General features: G+C 40.5%; 2 protein-coding genes and 1 long non-coding RNA gene across 3 annotated transcripts; all 3 read right to left on the bottom strand.

Annotated features, from left to right (window-relative positions):
- Positions 1-174: 174 nt before the first annotated feature.
- On the bottom strand, positions 175-2,244 carry LOC124176964 (hemolymph lipopolysaccharide-binding protein-like). The gene is made up of 2 exons (XM_046558915.1): positions 1,681-2,244; positions 175-852 (listed from the first exon to the last, which is right to left on the bottom strand). Exons 1-2 carry the CDS (start codon positions 1,809-1,811, stop codon positions 420-422), a joined length of 564 nt encoding a protein of 187 aa, XP_046414871.1. The 5' UTR covers positions 1,812-2,244; the 3' UTR covers positions 175-419.
- Positions 2,245-2,734: 490 nt separating this feature from the next.
- On the bottom strand, positions 2,735-17,531 carry LOC124175639 (macrophage mannose receptor 1-like). Its single transcript, XM_046556039.1, has 7 exons — positions 17,477-17,531; positions 16,026-16,281; positions 4,517-4,910; positions 4,283-4,290; positions 3,791-3,891; positions 3,430-3,502; positions 2,735-3,342 (listed from the first exon to the last, which is right to left on the bottom strand). Exons 2-7 carry the CDS (start codon positions 16,262-16,264, stop codon positions 2,913-2,915), a joined length of 1,245 nt encoding a protein of 414 aa, XP_046411995.1. The 5' UTR covers positions 16,265-16,281; positions 17,477-17,531; the 3' UTR covers positions 2,735-2,912.
- On the bottom strand, positions 10,955-14,866 carry LOC124176966. The gene is made up of 3 exons (XR_006869490.1): positions 14,752-14,866; positions 14,417-14,427; positions 10,955-10,968 (listed from the first exon to the last, which is right to left on the bottom strand). It is a non-coding gene; the product is annotated as an uncharacterized LOC124176966 (long non-coding RNA).
- Positions 17,532-19,424: the final 1,893 nt, after the last annotated feature.

The raw sequence follows: 19,424 nt of genomic DNA, 5'->3' as shown, positions 1-19,424 counted from the left end.
TTTATTCTTGGATGCCAAGAAAGTTGTTACAGATATCGTTGTACAGCAGAAGGGTCAGAGAAACCGAAACGATTTGGGATCGTTGGTACAATCAAACATGGGTCGGATGTCCTGAAAATATTTTTCAAATACTCAATTCTTACTACGAAATATAGAAAACAGTTTTTCGTTTCAGCGAAGTTTTTTTATTTTATTATTTTACATTTACATTGATAGGTACGAAAATTTCAGCATTTTGCATGTTAATACGCGTATTACAAGATATCAAAATTGTAGAAAAATCTCAAATTAGGTGTTACTTTCAAATGCATATAATAGTATACAAAACGATTACGTAACCACATGATCCAACCTTCAGTGAATTAATATTGCCAATAGTACATCATTTGTAATATAGATTCGTAATGTGGATAATAATATCAATATCCGATAGTGCGAGGTAGCGAAGTTTGGCGTAACTCGCAAACGAAGTTGGAAATCTTAGAGGCGCAATTTTGGTCGTTGAATTTACCGTCTCTTGTGTCGATCGATCCACAATGCTCATTTCCACCGTCCAGGTAGTTAGGTTCGCCCTGGTGCCATTCGCTGAATCCTGCCTCAAGCAGGGATTGACCTTCGATCGTCACCCACTGGTTTTTCTTGTACAAATCATGAAAACCAATGTGAGCATGGTCCGGGTCATTGCCACCTTTCATAGAACCCGCTTTTGCCAGAAGTTCAACAACGAGTTTCGATTCAGCCTGAGAATTGATGATGGCTAAATGGGCTCCCTCGTCTCGACATTTCGCCCAAGCGTCGGACCAAGAAGCCGCTTCAGTGTGAACCTTATGAGCACCAATTCCCGGCGTGTAGCTACAGATAATAGGAATCAATCATGGTGAGTGAGTCATCAGATACAGATAAATAAGTTGTCGAGAAAAATTTTTACTCTCCATGGGCCACATGCCACTGATATTCCAAAATTTTTGATCCACGTGAAGCTTTAACTGCAAACAAAGCTTCACAAAATAAATATTCACGATCAGTTCTTTTGAAACTATGTTGTTCATTTCGTTCCGAAATATTTCTTTGAATAACGTCGAACATTGGCGTTCTTAAAAAAGCCATTACTCGGCGTCAACTTTTACTCAGGAAAATTTGAAATAATTCCATAACTTCCTGCAAGTTATTGCGTGGAGAAAAAAATACGCTATACGATTTTGCTTCGAATGATTCAATGTGAAAATTGTTGATGTGTGTAAATTGAAAAAAGTTGATGATTCGGAAAAATTTTGTTCCAGAAGAAACTTTGGTATTAAACTTCAATGTACTTCAATACTTATATTGTATCTCTGTTTTATTTTAATCGATCTTCGCAAATTAGTGGCATATTCTAACAGTTAATCGTGAATTTGCAAATTGGATAATAACTTTTGTTCCTCGTGCTACCAGGATAGCTGTATAAAATCATTTCAGATTATGATAAAAAGAATTTTGTGGTGCATAGTAGATTTTAAAGAACAACAACTTTTTACGTTATTTGAACTAATACCTCAGAAAATACTGACTACAATCAGTCCCAATGAGCGAAAAAATATCTTGTTTTGCGAGATCTTATTTATATGAATATGTACGTGCCAATAAAAAAAAAAAAAAACGTAGTTTCATTGATAAATTCCCTTAAGGGATAAACTTTCTTACGTATAGTCATCCCGCTTAGTGAGATCGTTGTTTGGTATCGAGGCGAAATTAGGTGCTACTGCTCCAGCGTTAAACGCTGGGGTGAGGAAATACGCTTGCCCAAAAACTAACAACGGTAGCGCGGACGACATTGTGTTCTTTCTTGAGGTATGCGATCGACTGCAGAAGACGAAACGAGAGACGGTATGATGAGACTTGTAATCAGACCATTTTAAATAACCTTATCCCCTTGACTGTAACGCGCAATTAATCTCTATACGTCATTGCAATAAAGTTCACCTCGGCGACAAATATGATTGACCTCCTCGCAATTAAATTTCCTAATGTTGATGGTTCTTATCTTGGAGTGGGTTTTTCAACAAAAACATCAGCTCGGATGAAGCTGTATTGAATACCACCGATGTGATTAAGGCTCAGTCGACTTGAGCCTACAATACTCGTTATCGCATGCAAACAGCGTGAAAGTTATTTGCGGATACAAAGAAGGATATAACCGTAATTTTTGCGTAGAACTTCAACTACACAGTCAAGAATCTTTTCACTCAAGAAACTAATCGTTAAACTTACCGCGAATATCCATCTGATCATAATTAATACCTGGTTTGAACGATCGAAAAAACCTTCAAAGATTTGAGCTCGTTAGAATAATTCGAATAAAGAATTGGGGACTTTTTGTAGCAAGATGGTTTATATATAATTTTTATATTTGCAACTGTATTAAATTGTCATTTAGTGTGGGTACAGTCCATCTAATTGGCTGGTGATTGGAGTTATACACTTTCCATTTTATATTTTTTCACATTGGCATAATTTAGTATAATCCTTTTTTTCCACCATGTAGTAGAATTCTAAAAAAATGACAGCCGTGCAAAATATAATTAAATCCACAATCACCGGTCACTTAAACCTTAAGCGTAGATGAATCCTTAAATTTTTCTTACACATTTATTCAACTATTTTTTCTTTACAACTATCTGCCTTCAAATTTTGAGATTTTACAAGCTAACAATCGTTATCTAAATATGTATTCGCGAATATTTTAACTGATTTGGAATGTCTCGCACAATAATCGCAACTTTATCATCAATTGTACATTACAAGTACGTTTTTTATATCATGTCTTACACAGGTGAGTCCGATTACATTATCGGATTCAATTTCTGACATTTTCTTAGCATACATTGAAAGACTGCCCATTAATATATATGTCTTAACGTTTGATGAATTTTACATTATGCTGCAATGCTGTGGACTGTATCTCGAGCCGCCGGAACTTCGCATATAAACCCAAATAGTTGACCTTTGCACGGGAGGTCATTGAGACGTCCATTATCGTGTATCCCTCCACAATTTTGATTATTATTCAAATTGTTGGGTTGATTAGTGTGCCAGAGGTCGTATCCAGCCTTTTCCAACGACTCTCCGTGAATAGTTACGTACTCACCCTCCCGGTAAAGGTCGTGAAAACCAATGAACGCATCGTTCAGATATCCTGAGCCCGTAATCCGCTCTGCATTTTTAAAGACCTGAGAGACGGCATCTGCTTCAGCGACGCTGTTAATGACGGCCAAGTGACCGCCTTCTTCTTGACAGATTAGCCGTGCCTCAACCCAAGTTGTTGCTCGCGTATGAAGCTTGTAGCCACCCAAACCGTGTACGTACCTGCCGATAATGATTTTGACGACGTTTGTAACAGAAATTATACCCAATTTGGAATTGAATAATCGTGAACCTTCCTATTCGACTTACGTGTAGTCGTCCCGTTTCTTGGATGATGATTGACCGCGTACCAGACAAGGGGCTGTGTCATTTGCAGTCTGCACTGAAACCAAATAAAGCGATAAGTCACCCCAAGAAATTACAGTGGACAAAATCTGAACCCGACCGCCGTATTAAGGAACTGTGTATAATATCTGATCACGTACAGATTATGCGTATATACACCTTAACTGACCATAAACGTTTATCTGGCAAATAGATTTTGCCTGTTGCGTATAGGTATAACAAAGTAGTCATTTTCTAATTTCAAAATTGTAAAATAAGCTTTCGCGAAGATTTTACAAAGTTCAAATGACAGAAGCTCAAATAATGTTCAACCAAAACTACGCACAAGGTATGGCAACCAATAGGACTCCGTTAGTCGTGGCATCCACCTGTAATTGTTTCACCGTTGCCGCCAGTGCGAGAAATATGGCTCCAATTACAACAATACTTGCCATATTTTATTGAGTGGTCACTCGGACGCTTCGATGCGGTAGACTGACACGTCTGCTTAGCTGGGTTCTATGCTTTGGAATAATTTTGTGTCAAGTGATATTGCGGGGATCATATCTTTCATTTAACTTCGGTAGTAAGAATGGAAGAAACCGCAACGCAACTGCCTGCGTGCAGCAGTCTTCATTCCAGCGCCCAGTTCCGATACATCTCGTTGTTATAAAGTTGATAAAAATTCACATACCTTCGTACATATAATTTTCATAAATACCATTCGCCGACAGGAATAGCGCTGTAACTGGAGTAGATAACCAGACAAGTGTCATAACAAATGTAAATGTATAACACATCGTAAAACAAATATATCGCGACTGCGGGTTATCTTTGCCGGCTTATCTGCTTGAATCAGTTTAAACGTTGGGTGTAAGCAAAACCAGAGGTTTATACTTGCAACAATTTTAGACCCAAAGAACGTCAATATATCATGTCTGGACGACACGCATCGATATTTGATTTGTCATTTGGATCAGGAACACAGAGACTCATTCGCCAAATAAACATTTATGCACATTTCAAATATTTATTCGCATCGAATTCCAATAAAAAATGAATTTTAATTAACATCCGGCAATTCGCAAACGAAGGCAACAGATTTCGCACAATCGATGTCATTAAGCTGGCCCATTTTGTACACTGATCCGCAATTTTCATTGTTTCCATGGTTGTTGGGTTCTCCGTCCTTCCATTCATAGAAACCAACCGTTGCCAGGGATTTGCCGTCGATGGTAACGAATTCGCCTTCTTCGTAGAGGTCATGAAATCCGATATGGGCGTAGTTCGAGTCTTTCGAACCAAAGTGAGGACCGGATTTCGTGAAAAGATTACCGATCACTTCCGCTTCCCTGGCTGAGTTCACAATAGCGAGGTGTGCACCTTCGCTTTCGCACACTTTTCTAGCCTCGTTCCAAGTGGCTGCTTTCGTGTGAAACTTGTGCCCACCGATACCTGGCGTGTAACTGTGGTAACAGTGAAAAAATTTGTAATCAGAGGAATCTAATTTGCTCCAAAACTTATGGGCTGCTCAATTCATTCTGCTGTATCAGAACAATGGCGGTGTGCTTTTGGTCGTAATTGGAAACGTATGTATACATGATGTCGAATGCGTTTCTTTTCAGAGCGACGGAAATTAATCGAGCCAATCAATAAACAATACGAAAATGTCGATAAGTTACTAACGTGTAATCGGGGTGTTTTACATTCTTCTCTGATAATCCCATCTCTCCGCATCGGCAATTTATTTCTGGGACCAATACTGAATTTTGGTTCCCCTGGAACGGCTGTGTCTTATCCAAGGTCTGGTCGATGGCTGGTATTGCTGTTGAATCATCAGATCCAATAACGGTCGGTCGAATATTTGTTCCGGAGCCGAGGAAATACACTTGTCCGTAAACGATCAGCGATAATAACGGAGACATGATGATCCTGGATTAAACTGAGTAGAAATCCAATTATTCGCGGTGGCGGCAGTCATGCGAATATTACATACTTGTGATGTTAGGTTGGAATAATATATGTATACAATGTCAGATAATGAGTGAAAAAATCAGTTCAATAGTAACCGCGATTTTTAGGTACATAAACGTGGGATTTTCAATACATGTTATACATGGGGCAATCCATGTCAAATTTACCCCCTTTGTCACTCACCATTTTTGATTCGTTCCGCGATTTTTTACACGATTCTACCATTTAAAAAAGGCACTCTTGAAGTTTTTCAAATTTTTTTCGTCAACAGTATTTTTTTTAAACATTATTCAAATCCATTTCGATATCAGTCTTTTTTAAAAATCTGAAAAAATTCTGAAAAATGAAGTTTCTCATTCCGATCATACCGACACCTGGCCGATGATGGGCCGATTTTTTCTTCTATTTTTTTTTAGCACTTTAAACATTTTCAACAAACGAAACTCTATGCTGCAACGTTACGAAAAATCTTCAAAGATTCTGAAAAATCGAGTCTTTTATTTCAAAATTTTTTTAAAGATTTTTTATAACTTTTCAAGATGGTGCTTTGTTTGTTGAAAATTTTTAAAGTGCTAAAAAAATAGAAGAGAAAATTGGCCCATTATTGGCCAGGTGTCGGTATGATCGGAATGAGAAACTTGATTATTCAGAATTTTTTCAGATTTTTGAAAATGACCAATTTCGAAATGGATTTGAATAATATTAAAAAAAAAACGGTTAGCGAAAAAAATTTGAAAAAATTCAAGAGTGCCTTTTTAGATGGTAGAATCGTATAAAAATCGCGGAACGAATCAAAAATGGTGAGTGACAAAGGGAGTAAATTTGACATGGAATGCCCTATGTATATATGTGAGACAGATCAAACTACGTGAACCGAATGAATCTATTATGTACGCAAAATAACATAAACCAAGAAACGAATATGACAGAAAGTTTTCGTCTCTTGAGCACCCGATGTAAGAATGTATGTAGATGAATGTTTACATGTTGGGAGATGTAATTTGAAAAATTGGTGATTTCGAAAAATTAGGCTAGGTGGTCTAGCGGAGTAAGGCTTCGGTCAAGCATCTCTGGATACCAGGTTCGATTCCTGGCTCCGTCGTTAATTTTTCGAAATCACCAATTTTTCAAATTTACATCTCCCAGAAGAATATAACCTACGTCGCTTCTCCACTTAAGACACACGCTCGCCGTACGATCGCCGAACGACTAATTGGCCCACACTGGCCCCTCTAACGCTCGAGACGCATATATAGTCGCTGCGAGCACTCACACACATGCGACTCACCCACCCAAACCGTTCGCAAGCACATGCTAATTTGATTTTTTTTTTTTTTTTGCGTTTCTACACCCGGCCGTCCTGCTCACACTTATTCACCCCGAATGTAGATTCTCTGGAACATCTTCTTTGTCGTTATCGTCGTACTTTGACGAAGGGTTGATGTGATAAGCCGCGGTTGACATTTGTCGCGGGCCTTCGTGCGCACCTACTCTCTGCACGAGATAACGTTCGTTGCGCAACACCTTCGATATCTCGTATGGTCCGAGATATTTCGCCGCAAACTTTAACCCTGGTCCTTGCTGCGTTCTTTTTATCGCGACGATATCTCCCTCGCGATATGCTCGCGCTTTCTTGCGCTTTCGATTGTATCCTCGTCTATTTTTTTCCTGGATCCGCTGGAGACGATCTTTCGCGTGTTCTCGAAACTCGTCTCGCTCCTCTTGAAAAATCGTCACGAATTCTTGTTCGACTAAGTCGCCCAACGATTCATTTGTTCATGAAATTTTCAATTTTCAAATTGTGATTTTAATTTTATTTCAACAGCTCAATTAATATTGACCAATTGACGCAGGTGCGAAAACACCGACGTCAAACCGAAAAACCCGCGTCTGCTCTAACGCTGCAACGCTAAAGACATAGACAGAGACAGGGGCTACAGATTTAAAAAAATAACAACTGCAACCCCTTTTCTCCTAATACGGAGCCCCTTTTTTATACACACAGTCAGATAATAGATGAACATCCTTGTTACATTTTGGGACAAAGACATCCACCAGCGTGGTGTTTTCAGGAACGGATCGCTATGTTTAATTTTATGCCGTAGTCCGAAACCAGGCCATTGCGCAATGTAGAAGCACAACGAGCAAAATACATATCGTAAAAGTATGAGGATATATTTGTGAAATTATGTCATTTCATATTATTTTCCTCGTATTTCACTGCAGAGCATTTCGGATTACCCGTGATGTCAGAGGTCACCAACCTTACGACATCCAGGCAATTACCGGCCTGCTTACGTACTCAATAATAATGAAATACGTAGATAAGCACATCGCAAATATTGAATCTCCACGTATAACGTCGTATTGAATTTGATTTACACATGTTTCACTCGTGAATCGGGAATGAGGGTGCAAGGGAAATTACTGTTCGATTTTCACTTTTTTTGTTGCACGCACAGTCATGTTGGTTAATAGGTTCCTAATGGCACACAATTGTTTTGCGATCAAAGCTGGAACGAGTTTCCGTTCCAATAAAATTTTATGTGCCAATAACTAGCGATGCAAGTGACAGGAGAAACAAACGATGTATTGCTCATAGACATGTAAAATTTTTATACAAAGAAAACTGGTCTCAGTTTTGATTCCACAAAAATTAACGAGTCACTGGGAATCTCTTGATGAAGAACACGGTACGTACGTTAGTAAAAGAATGATCAGGTGGAAATTAGTTAACTTCGTCGAATTATCGCTTTAACAGAGGATGCCCCACACTTGTATTTATTATTCATTTGTAATACAATTACATAAGCCATTTACTTAAACGATCAAACGAACTTACCTGTTGTGAAGTTCGATCGTAATTATATGTAGAGTCTCGTTTTCGAGATTACATCGTAGTACCGTCTACTTTACGTTAGTGTGTCACGAATATTCAGAGCTTATAAAAAAAAAAGAGAGAGCGCCTGGCCCCCTGGCGCTGCGGTTGTTCCTTCTCCAAGTCATATTGTTTAAAGTACTCCATAAGGATTGAAGATAATAAAACAAACACATTTCAATAAATAAAGGGGGAGGGAATGATGGAAACGAACGGAGATAAAACGTTCAATGGGTGGGATGTAATCATCTCAAACGAGACTCTACATATAATTACGATCGAACTTCACAACAGGTAAGTTCGTTTGATCGTTTAATTATATTACGAGTCTCGTTTTCGAGATTACATCGTAGATGTTCAGAGAAAAAATTATTTTATTATTTTCTAAACAGCCTCAGGCAACAAAAAACGTATTTTTTATCGAGACCAGTGGTCTCTCGAGAACAAGAATTAGCGGTTTTTTATTCGCTTACTTCGATTCTAACAAAATGTAATTAATGATATCTTATGCATTAACTTACAAATATTATGAGAACACGGTTGCTGCAAAGTCTTTTCTGCCCGATTTAATCGGCCGATTATAATACTCTGCAAATACCTGCGAGTCCTTTGACCAGCCCGCGGTATTTCTTATCGCGCTAATATCCAACCCCTTTGCCAAGGCAGCCGACGTAGACGCGTGCCTTGTACTGTGCGCCGTGAACTCAGGTCCTATGCCGCTCTTTGCCAACACTGACCGGATCCAACGACTTATTGTCTGGGTACTCGCCGATTTGAAGGGTTTTCTCGAAGTGATCGGTACGTTACTGCAATCGCCTCTGAGTGGTTTTGTTATTTCCAAATATCTCTTCAACGTGCTCGCTATGCACAGTCTAGGCTGTTCGCGAAAGTACGGCAATAACAAAAGTGGCTGGAAAGCCCCTGGTCTCGACGTTTTAATGATGTCCGATATCCTTATCTCGAAGCCCTGTGCCGAGTGAGAAATATTAACAAGTCTCATGAGCGAGAAAGTTTGCACTCGATGAGCCGTACCTAAAGCTAACAGCGTAACTAATCTCTCTGACAATTGTTGATTGTTTAATGATTCGAGAGGATATAAGTTCGCAATGTACGTAAGTACGATGCCGACGTCCCATGTTTCGTCGTATCGAGGTTTCGTTGGTCTAAGCCGAAAAATCCCTTTAAAAAATCTACTGATAATCCGATCGTTAGTCATGTCGTTCGTCGATATTAACGAGATCGCCGATCGCGTCGCGTTTAATGTGCCATAGGAGGCTCCTGAACCGTATCTCATTTGCAGAAATTCGAGAATGCGGTTCGCGCTCGCTTTGTAAATGTCTGTTTCCGTCTCTCGACAGAAATTCGCCCATAGCTTAATAGGTCCTGAGTACTGCTTCCATGTACTCTCGGCGAGAGAAGCCAACAACGTCTCGATCACTGAGTCCGAGAATTTCTTGCGGCGGTAAGATTCGCCGACAATTTCCCGGCAATCAAAGCCAGTGATTTCTGTAATGGATGCTGGAGAGACCTACAAGGAGACAATAAAAGCCATTTAGCGGGAGCGAAGATCATCGGTTTCTCTACGAGAAGGTCCATAAATATAGGGAACCATGGTTGCGAAGGCCAATTCGGCACTATCGCAATCCCACATGCGCGATCTGCGATAACTTTTCGAAGGAACCTGAGTACCAATGCGAACGGTGGAAATGCATAAAAATACTCCGAGTTCCAGTTGATCGTGAACGCGTCAATATCTAAGGCATCAGGATCTCTGTGCCACGAACAATAAGCTTGACATTTCGCGTTAATCCTGGATGCAAACAGGTCCAATTTTGGTTTGCCAAATTCCGAAATTACTTTCTCGTATGCCCAACTCGACAGTTCCCATTCCGTGTCTATATTCTTTATCCTCGACTCCCTATCGGCCTCGACGTTTTCCTTGGACGCTATGTAAGATGCGAAAATCCAAATTTTCCTACACTCGCACCATTGCCAAATCTCTTTTGCTATCCTGTGAAGTGCGGCATATTGAACTCCTCCCATTCGATTCACATATGCAATAGCTGTCGTATTATCGATTCTTAGTAAAATTTCGCAATCGTACAATTCGCTTGCAAAACATTTAAGGGCCATAAAGACGGCAATTAGTTCGAGTTGGTTGATGTGCAGCCCCCTTTCGGTGTCACTCCAAAAACCGTGTGTGCCTTCATTACAACAATACGCGCCCCAGCCCGTTTTTGACGCGTCCGAGTAAATCTCCTTAATAAATCGAAAACTTCTTATCGGACCAAATGACGTTGTAATATTTTGTTTCCACCAATCGAATTCGATCTGCAAATCTGCGGATAATTCGAGCTGTGCATCGTAATCCCCCCCGCTGACTAACAGGGCGAAGAACTTTTCTCGTTCGAATCTCTTGGTGTATAACCATCCATACTCAATTGCGCGACAACAGTCGACTAACTTCCCGATGAGGTGAGCGAATTCCCGAATTGTACAAAACTTGCGATGGCTGAAGTCGTCGATCACGGCTACCATTTTCTTTCTCTTGACTTCCGGTAGCTCCAATCTCATTTTTCGAGAGTTAATAACGAATCCCAAAGAAGTGCAATCTTTCTTGGGAATCAAGCTACTTTTTTGATAATTCGCTATAAACCCTAGTGACTGCAGTTCTTTAATAGTGACTTCTACGTTTGTGCGACACGCGTTAAGATTCGAGCCGATGCAGAGGATATCGTCTAAGTAAATTGTCGAGATGAATCCTTTCCCTCGTAAATAATTCACTACCGGTTTTAGGATTTTTGTAAAAATATACGGCGCTGTGCATAGACCGAACGGGAGGCATACAAATTCGTACATTATATCCCCGAAAATGAATCTCAAATATTTCCGGCTTTCCACGTGCATAGATACCAAAAAATCCGCATCTTGTAAATCTATGTTACACATAAAATCACCTCGCGAGATTAGTTTCGTCGCAGTTCTAATGTCCTCTAACTTGAAATGCTGCGTGACTATAAAGTTATTGAGCTTTTTCAAGTTTAACACGAATCTCATTTTTCCGTTTGATTTTGGTACTAAGAAATACGACGAAATAAATTGTCCCGGGCATGGCAAGCAGGGTCTGACTGCGCCCAGATCTAACAATTTGGCGATCGCCAGTTTCATATGTTCAAGCTCAATCCCAGAATTGAATTTTTGCTGAGGAGGCGGAAGAGATTGGTGTACTGACTGGTCAAATTCAATTTTGTACCCTCTTACACAGTTTAAAATGAATCGATCCCGCGTGATCTTTTCCCATTTTGGGAGAAACTTTTGCAGCCGCCCCGCTGCTTCATTTACCTCTAAGGCCTGTCCCGCGAGCGTTGGTACGAGCTCTGCTTGCGACTCTGGCTCCAAGCTCGTTGTTGATCTCGCTGTTGATACGACTGATTCGACTTCGGGACAAATTTGACAGTCTTCCTCGATCCTCTCTGGTTCGCGCCCGCCCGAGATCCCCCTCGATACGAGTTGGACGACAGGCCTTTCCAGTTTCCCGAATTCGAGTTACGAAGAGGCGCCTTGGGCACCGATGGTTGAGCCTTCAACTCCAAGCCCACCTTTTCGATCGACTTTGCCGTTTTTATTTTTCCGGGCAAATCCTCGCCGAATAAAAAAGCGTCGGGCTTAGTTTCGTCCAGAATTCCCTTGATCTTCTTGTCGAGAGACGGCGTAATGCACGATCTTCGTGTAATCGAGTCCAGGCGAGAAGCGTGTGCCAGCAGTCGACCCGCGTCGGCAAGATACTCCAACAATTGATACTCGTCAATGCCGTCTTCCTTGGGGGTCAACAGCAACGAAATTCCAGCACCCAATGCGGCCATAGCTGAACCGCGAATATTTTGCGCATTTCTCAAGTATTTTTCTCGTTTCGTGGCTGACTCGAAGAGCGATGACGCTACTTCTGCGTTTAACACTGGCGCTTCCAAGCGACAATTGCCTGTTCGCGCATACTTTGACAACAACTCCTCTAGGTCGTCTTTCTTGAGTCCTTCGGCTATCCATTTTTCCCAATTATGTGCCAAAGTTGAGTTTAGCTGTAATTCTGGCGCACCAGATTTTTCAAGGGCACCCAGGATACGCAGTGTCTCTTCGTCGAAAGCCTGTGCTGCGTCCTCTGTAGCCTGACTCTCAGCATCCGCTGGAGTTTGTCCTTCGGTATCTCGCGATGGATCAACCGATGCGACGGGGAGAACATTTCCCCCATTGTTGTCGTTCGTTGGTGACAAGCCTGCAATGGATTAACCTGCGATAAAGACAGCCTCTCGTATTTGTTACGCAAACGAGTCTCATTTCACAGCAGCCTCGTGATTGACAAAATTACTCTATCTTTGATCGGCTAATGCCGTCGAGTTACGCGACCGTAACCTTGGGCTATCTGCCGATTCCTCCATACAGGGGAATCGTACAGTTCGACTCTAAGAAAATACTCTGAGAGATTTCCTTCGTACGGCCTTGGCCGCCGAGTCATGTGGCCATGATAAATGCGGAATATGCAATAATCATTCATTTTTGCGAATAACATTCACAATCGACTCAAGGCAGAACTCTGAGAGTCTGCCTTCGTACGGACAAAACCGCCGAGTCTATGGCCCGCTATTTCCGCGAGCGACACCCGCTCAAACCTTTTTAGGTTTTGTTCGACCCGAGACAATTTCTGTGAACTTGTCTCCGTACGGCAAAGCCGCCCGGTCTACGGAAATAACGAAAGAAAAACAGAAGAAAATACCTTGACGACTTGTCGATGCCTCCTGATTGCCAGCAATTGTTTGCATAACCTCGCGTCTCGGGCTACTCGAGGTCGTATCTGAAGAGCTATCAGGCATCGCATCAACTATCTTCTTCAACTTTTTAAAGAACTTCTCGCTCTTATTCTCCTTATTCTTCTTCCTCTTGTGTGATTTTCCCATGATTTTTCGTGATTAATAAACTGGAACAATGCTCTAAACGTGCTACACTTTTACGCACGAAAAACGTTATGGCTTGGAGAAGGAACAACCGCAGCGCCAGGGGGCCAGGCGCTCTCTCTTTTTTTTTTATAAGCTCTGAATATTCGTGACACACTAACGTGAAGTAGACGGTACTACGATGTAATCTCGAAAACGAGACTCGTAATATAATTATATTTATACATGTTCTGGGAAGTATTGATAAGTGTTACCTACTGTTTATGTACCGGAGTATATAGCGTGAGAAACTTTGACGCAAAAGTACAGATTTTTAATTCAAGTATTGATACTGGTAAATTATCGAACAACCAACTAGTACAATGGTGAAGAAAAAAAAACATGAAAATCCAAGCGAATATGAATATGTATTCGCATAGTCCTCAGCAGAACTATTGACAGTGAAAACTCACGTATAGTCGTCTCGACTAAACATCTTCATCGCTAACCTTTGACTTGAAATGGCTTGAGTGTAAAACGGTATGATTAATTCGATTTACAAAATACTGTCATCATTCATGATTTGAGACCGCGATGAATCAATGGCATCAAAATGTTACTCAGAGTCATGTGATTTGTGAGTATGAAGTGTTTATTCAAAGTACATTTTTGGAACAAGCTTCCTTTAATAACTATTATTGTATAATCATGGCTGAAATCTAGCCAATTCTCATATATTAGTAGCTATAGACTTTCATTGTTTGCGAATGAAGATCAGTCACTTTCGGTTCAGATCGTTGTCAATAGGCTGGCAGCTCGCATACAAAACCAATTGGAACATCGCAACCAATATCGTTAAGTCCCCCATTTTTGTCCAAGGATCCACAATTTTCCGGCTTTCCGTCGTATATATTATCTGGTTGTCCAGGCGCCCATTGCGTGAATCCAGTTTTCGCCAACGTCTGACCGTGAATTGTAACGTATTGACCTTCGCGATAAAGGTCGTGAAACCCAATGCCAGCAAACTGTGGTAGAGGTGATCCAGTGATAGCCGGCGACTTCTTGTACAGCTGAGTTACCGCATTTGCTTCGGCTGCGGAGTGAAAGATAGCCAAGTGACCGCCTTCCTCTTCGCAAGTGATTCGAGCTTCGTTCCATAGAACCGCTCGCGTGTGAACTTTGTAACCACCGATACCCGACGTGTACCTGTGTGAAGCGTGAAAAGAATATCAGGATTATTCAGACACGGCGGCTTTTTTCGTGAAAATTTCTTAATTATTTGATCAACGTTCAAAAGCACGCAAGCTCACGTGTAGTCATCTCTTCTGGTGACTGGGCCGGCGAGCAATGAGCCTCGCAAGCAGCGTGTTTCAGTTTTTTCCTCAGCCAATTTTTCCTGGTTCTCCACGTTTCTGCTCACCTAACGACTTGCAGTTATTCAAAATATTCAAGAACAAGTGATGGCGCGCCTTTTTTGCACCGCTGCTGGTTCACCTCTACGCCAGAGTTGATCTTTTTTACAGCACCCACAGTCGCGATTATGCGAATCGTTGGCTGATCGGCTCGATCATGAGATTAGTTTGAGAATTCATTTTTAATTCTGTTATGCGCGAGGTTCAATTTTTCTTCACGCATAAGTGCGAGGTATCCATTGAAATTTTTTATCACGCCGAGGTAATATTTTGATCGATATTCTAACCAGCTAGCGGCAATCCTCTACGCTCCAGATAACGGATAGGCGTAATCCAAGTTGAAAAAAGGATTAGCATTTGTTTGTACTTTTCTGTATTTATTTCGAAATCGTTAAATAAATTAATGCTATCGAATTTTATTCATCGTTACAACGTCTTCTTTCGTACATTCTACTCGAATCGCTTTACAAAATTGACGATTTATTTCCACTTAAGTTTCTAGCAATATATACCATTGTTCTATATATGATATCAACGAATAAAAATAACGCTGAATTATGTACTACTTTTCTGGTTTAGCATATTACGAAATTTAATAATCGTTATGAAACTTAATAATCGGAATTTGGGGCAGTTGCCGCATGAACAGATCCTTTCTATACATAGACCTGGGGGTAACGTATCTCACATACGTAGCTGTAGGCCAGTTTGCAATTCCGATCGTCAAGCTTGCCATCTTTTTTAACGGCTAAACAATGTTCGTTACTCCCCTCATTGTTTGGCTCTCCTCTTTCCCACATGCTGTATCCTGCTTTATATATCGATTCATCTTCTATGGTTACGAATTCATCCTCGTTAAACAAGCCGTGGGCACCGATCCAAACCGTTTCTATGTCTGCTGTATCGACGAGTTTACGGATGACTTGAGCCTCTTCCACGGAGTTAATGATTGCCAAGTGACCACCTTCATCTTGACAATTATGCCGAGCCGAATTCCAAGAGGCTGCTTCGATGTGCAGCTTGTGAGCGCCGATGCCAGATGTGTATCTGCAATAATTACTGTAAAATATTCGACCCATTTCTAATACCAAGATTCAACATACGGCCGCATCTGGTGCAGAAAAGCGACCGAACTAACACAAAGTTGTCCACCGGAGCGCGAGCAATTTCTGCAGGTACGGAAAATTTACTTACATGTAATTATTGCGTCTAGCGCGAAGCGAGATCAGCTGGTCAATGTGAACTAATACCTCAGAAAATACTGACTACAATCAGTCCCAATGAGCGAAAAAATATCATGTATACATGATGTCGAATGCGTTTCTTTTCAGAGCGACGGAAATTAATCGAGCCAATCAATAAACAATGCGAGAATGTCGATAAGTTACTAACTTGTAATCGCTGCGTTTTACATTATTCTCTGATAATCCCATCTCTCTGCGTCGGCGATTTATTTCTGGGACCAATACTGAATTTTGGTTCCCCTGGAACGGCTGTGTCTCATCCAAGGTCTGGTCGATGGCTGGTATTGCTATTGAATTATCAGATCCAGTAACGGTCGGTCGAATATTTGTTCCGGAGCCGAGGAAATACACTTGCCCGTAAACGATCAGCGATAATAGCGGAGACATGATGATCCTGGATTAAACTGAGTAGAAATCCAATTATTCGCGGTGGCGGCAGTCATGCGAATATTACATACTTGTGATGTTAGGTTGGAATAATATATGTATACAATGTCAGATAATGAGTGAAAAAATCAGTTCAATAGTAACCGCGATTTTTAGGTAAATAAACGTGGGATTTTCAATATATGTTATATACAGGGCATTCCATGTCAAATTTACCCCTTTTGTCACTCACTATTTTTGATTCGTTCCGCGATTTTTTGCACGATTCTACCATCTAAAAAAGGCACTCTTGAAGTTTTTCAAATTTTTTTCGCCAACAGTTTTTTTTTTAAATATTATTCAAATCCATTTCGAAATCAGTCTTTTTTAAAAATCTGAAAAAATTCTGACAAATGAAGTTTCTTATTCCGATCATACCGACACCTGGTCGATGATGGGCCGATTTTTTCTTCTATTTTTTTTTAGCACTTTAAACATTTTCAACTAACGAAACTCTATGTTGCAACGTTACGAAAAATCTTTAAAAATTCTGAAAAATCGAGTCTTTCATTTCAGAATTTTTTTAAAGATTTTTCACAACTTTTCAAGACGGACCCTTGTTTGTTGAAAATTTTTAAAGTGCTAGAAAAATAGAAGAAAAAATCGGCCCATCATCGGCCAGGTGTCGGTATGATCGGAATGAGAAACTTGATTTTTCAGAATTTTTTCAGATTTTTAAAAACGACCGATTTCGAAATGGATACGAACAATATTTAAAAAAAGAACGGTCAGCGAAAAAAATTTGAAAAAATTCAAGAGTGCCTTTTTTAGATGGTAGAATCGTATCAAAATCGCGGAACGAATCAAAAATGGTGAGTGACAAAGGGGGTAAATTTGACATGGAATGCCCTATGTATATATGTGAGACAGATCAAACTACGTGAACCGAATGAATCTATTATGTACGCAAAATAACATAAACCAAGAAACGAATATGACAGAAAGTTTTCGTCTCTTGAGCACCCGATGTAAGAATGTATGTAGATGAATGTTTACATGTTGGGAGATGTAATTTGAAAAATTGGTGATTTCGAAAAATTAGGCTAGGTGGTCTAGCGGAGTGAGGCTTCGGTCAAGCATCTCTGGATACCAGGTTCGATTCCTGGCTCCGTCGTTAATTTTTCGAAATCACCAATTTTTCAAATTTACATCTCCCAGAAGAATATAACCTACGTCGCTTCTCCACTTAAGACACACGCTCGCCGTACGATCGCCGAACGACTAATTGGCCCACACTGGCCCCTCTAACGCTCGAGACGCATATATAGTCGCTGCGAGCACTCACACACATGCGACTCACCCACCCACACCGTTCGCAAGCACATGCTAATTTTTTTTTTTTTTTTTATTTTGCGTTCCTACACCCGGCCGTCCTGCTCACACTTATTCACCCCCGAATGTAGATTCTCTGGAACATCTTCTTCGTCGTTATCGTCGTACTTTGACGAAGGGTTGATGTGATAAGCCGCGGTTGACATTTGTCGCGGGCCTTCGTGCGCGTCTACTCTCTGCACGAGATAACGTTCGTTGCGCAACACCTTCGATATCTCGTATGGTTTGAGATATTTCGCCGCAAACTTTAACCCTGGTCCTTGCTGCGTTCTTTTTATCGCGTCGATATCTCCCTCGCGATATGCTCGCGCTTTCTTGCGCTTTCGATTGTATCCTCGTCTATTTTTTTCCTGGATCCGCTGGAGACGATCTTTCGCGTGTTCTCGAACCTCGTCTCGCTCCTCTTGAAAAATCGTCACGAATTGTTGTCCGACTAATTCGCCCAACGATTCATTTGTTCATGAAATTTTCAATTTTCAAATTGTGATTTTAATTTCATTTTAACAGCTCAATTAATATTGACCAATTGACGCAGGTGCGAAAACACCGACGTCAAACCGAAAAACCCGCGTCTGCTCTAACGCTGCAACGCTAAAGACATAGACAGAGACCGGGGCTACAGATTTAAAAAAATAACAGCTGCAACCCCTTTTCTCCTAATACGGAGCCCCTTTTTTATACACACAGTCAGATAATAGATGAACATCCTTGTTACATTTTGGGACAAAGACATCCACCAGCGTGGTGTTTTCAGGAACGGATCGCTGTGTTTAATTTTATGCCATAGTCCGAAACCAGGCCATTGCGCAATGTAGAAGCACAACGAGCAAAATACATATCGTAAAAGTATGAGGATATATTTGTGAAATTATGTCATTTCATATTATTTTCCTCGTATTTCACTGCAGAGCATTTCGGATTACCCGTGATGTCAGAGGTCACCAACCTTACGACATCCAGGCAATTACCGGCCTGCTTACGTACTCAATAATAATGAAATTCGTAGATAAGCACATCGCAAATATTGAATCTCCACGTATAACGTCGTATTGAATTCGATTTACACATGTTTCACTCGTAAATCGGGAATGAGGGTACAAGAGAAATTACTGTTCGATTTTCACTTTTTTTGATGCACGTACAGTAATGTTGGTTAATAGGTTCCTAATGGCACACAATTGTTTTGCGATCAAAGCTGGAACGAGTTTCCGTTCCAATAAAATTTTATGTGCCAATAACTAGCGATGCAAGTGACAGGAGAAACAAACGATGTATTGCTCATGGACATGTAAAATTTTCATACAAAGAAAACTGGTCTCAGTTTTGATTCCACAAAAATTAACGAGTCACTGGAAATCTCTTGATGAAGAACACGGTACGTACGTTAGTAAAAGAATGATCAGGTGGAAATTAGTTAACTTCGTCGAATTATCGCTTTAACAGAAGATGCCCCACACTTGTATTTATTATTCATTTGTAATACAATTACATAAGCCATTTACTTATATTTATACATGTTTTGGGAAGTATTGATAAGTGTTACCTACTGTTTGTGTACCGGAGTATATAGCGTGAGAAACTTTGACGCAAAAGTACAGATTTTTAATTCAAATATTGATACTGGTAAATTATCGAACAACCAACTAGTACAATGGTGAAGAAAAAAAAACATGAAAATCCAAGCGAATATGAATATGTATTCGCATAGTCCTCAGCAGAACTATTGACAGTGAAAACTCACGTATAGTCGTCTCCACTAAACATCTTCATCGCTAACCTTTGACTTGAA

This window comes from Neodiprion fabricii, chromosome 2 (assembly GCF_021155785.1).
Source record: "Neodiprion fabricii isolate iyNeoFabr1 chromosome 2, iyNeoFabr1.1, whole genome shotgun sequence".
In the NCBI taxonomy this organism is placed as follows: Eukaryota; Metazoa; Arthropoda; class Insecta; order Hymenoptera; family Diprionidae; genus Neodiprion; species Neodiprion fabricii.
The sequence above is the reverse complement of the archived record's forward strand: the minus strand, read 5'-3'. Positions and strand labels throughout refer to the sequence as shown.

Excerpts from the sequence above, each read along its gene's own strand:
- LOC124176964 (XM_046558915.1), bottom strand. The coding sequence starts at position 1,811 with ATGTCGTCCGCGCTACCGTTGTTAGTTTTTGGGCAAGCGTATTTCCTC. Across the intron at positions 853-1,680 it reads ACTAAGCGGGATGACTATAC|CTACACGCCGGGAATTGGTG; the intron begins GTAAGAAAGTTT and ends TATTATCTGTAG.
- LOC124175639 (XM_046556039.1), bottom strand. The coding sequence starts at position 16,264 with ATGTCTCCGCTATTATCGCTGATCGTTTACGGGCAAGTGTATTTCCTC. Across the intron at positions 3,503-3,790 it reads CCTATTGGTTGCCATACCTT|TGCAGACTGCAAATGACACA; the intron begins GTGCGTAGTTTT and ends ATTTGGTTTCAG. Across the intron at positions 3,343-3,429 it reads AAGAAACGGGACGACTACAC|GTACGTACACGGTTTGGGTG; the intron begins GTAAGTCGAATA and ends CATTATCGGCAG.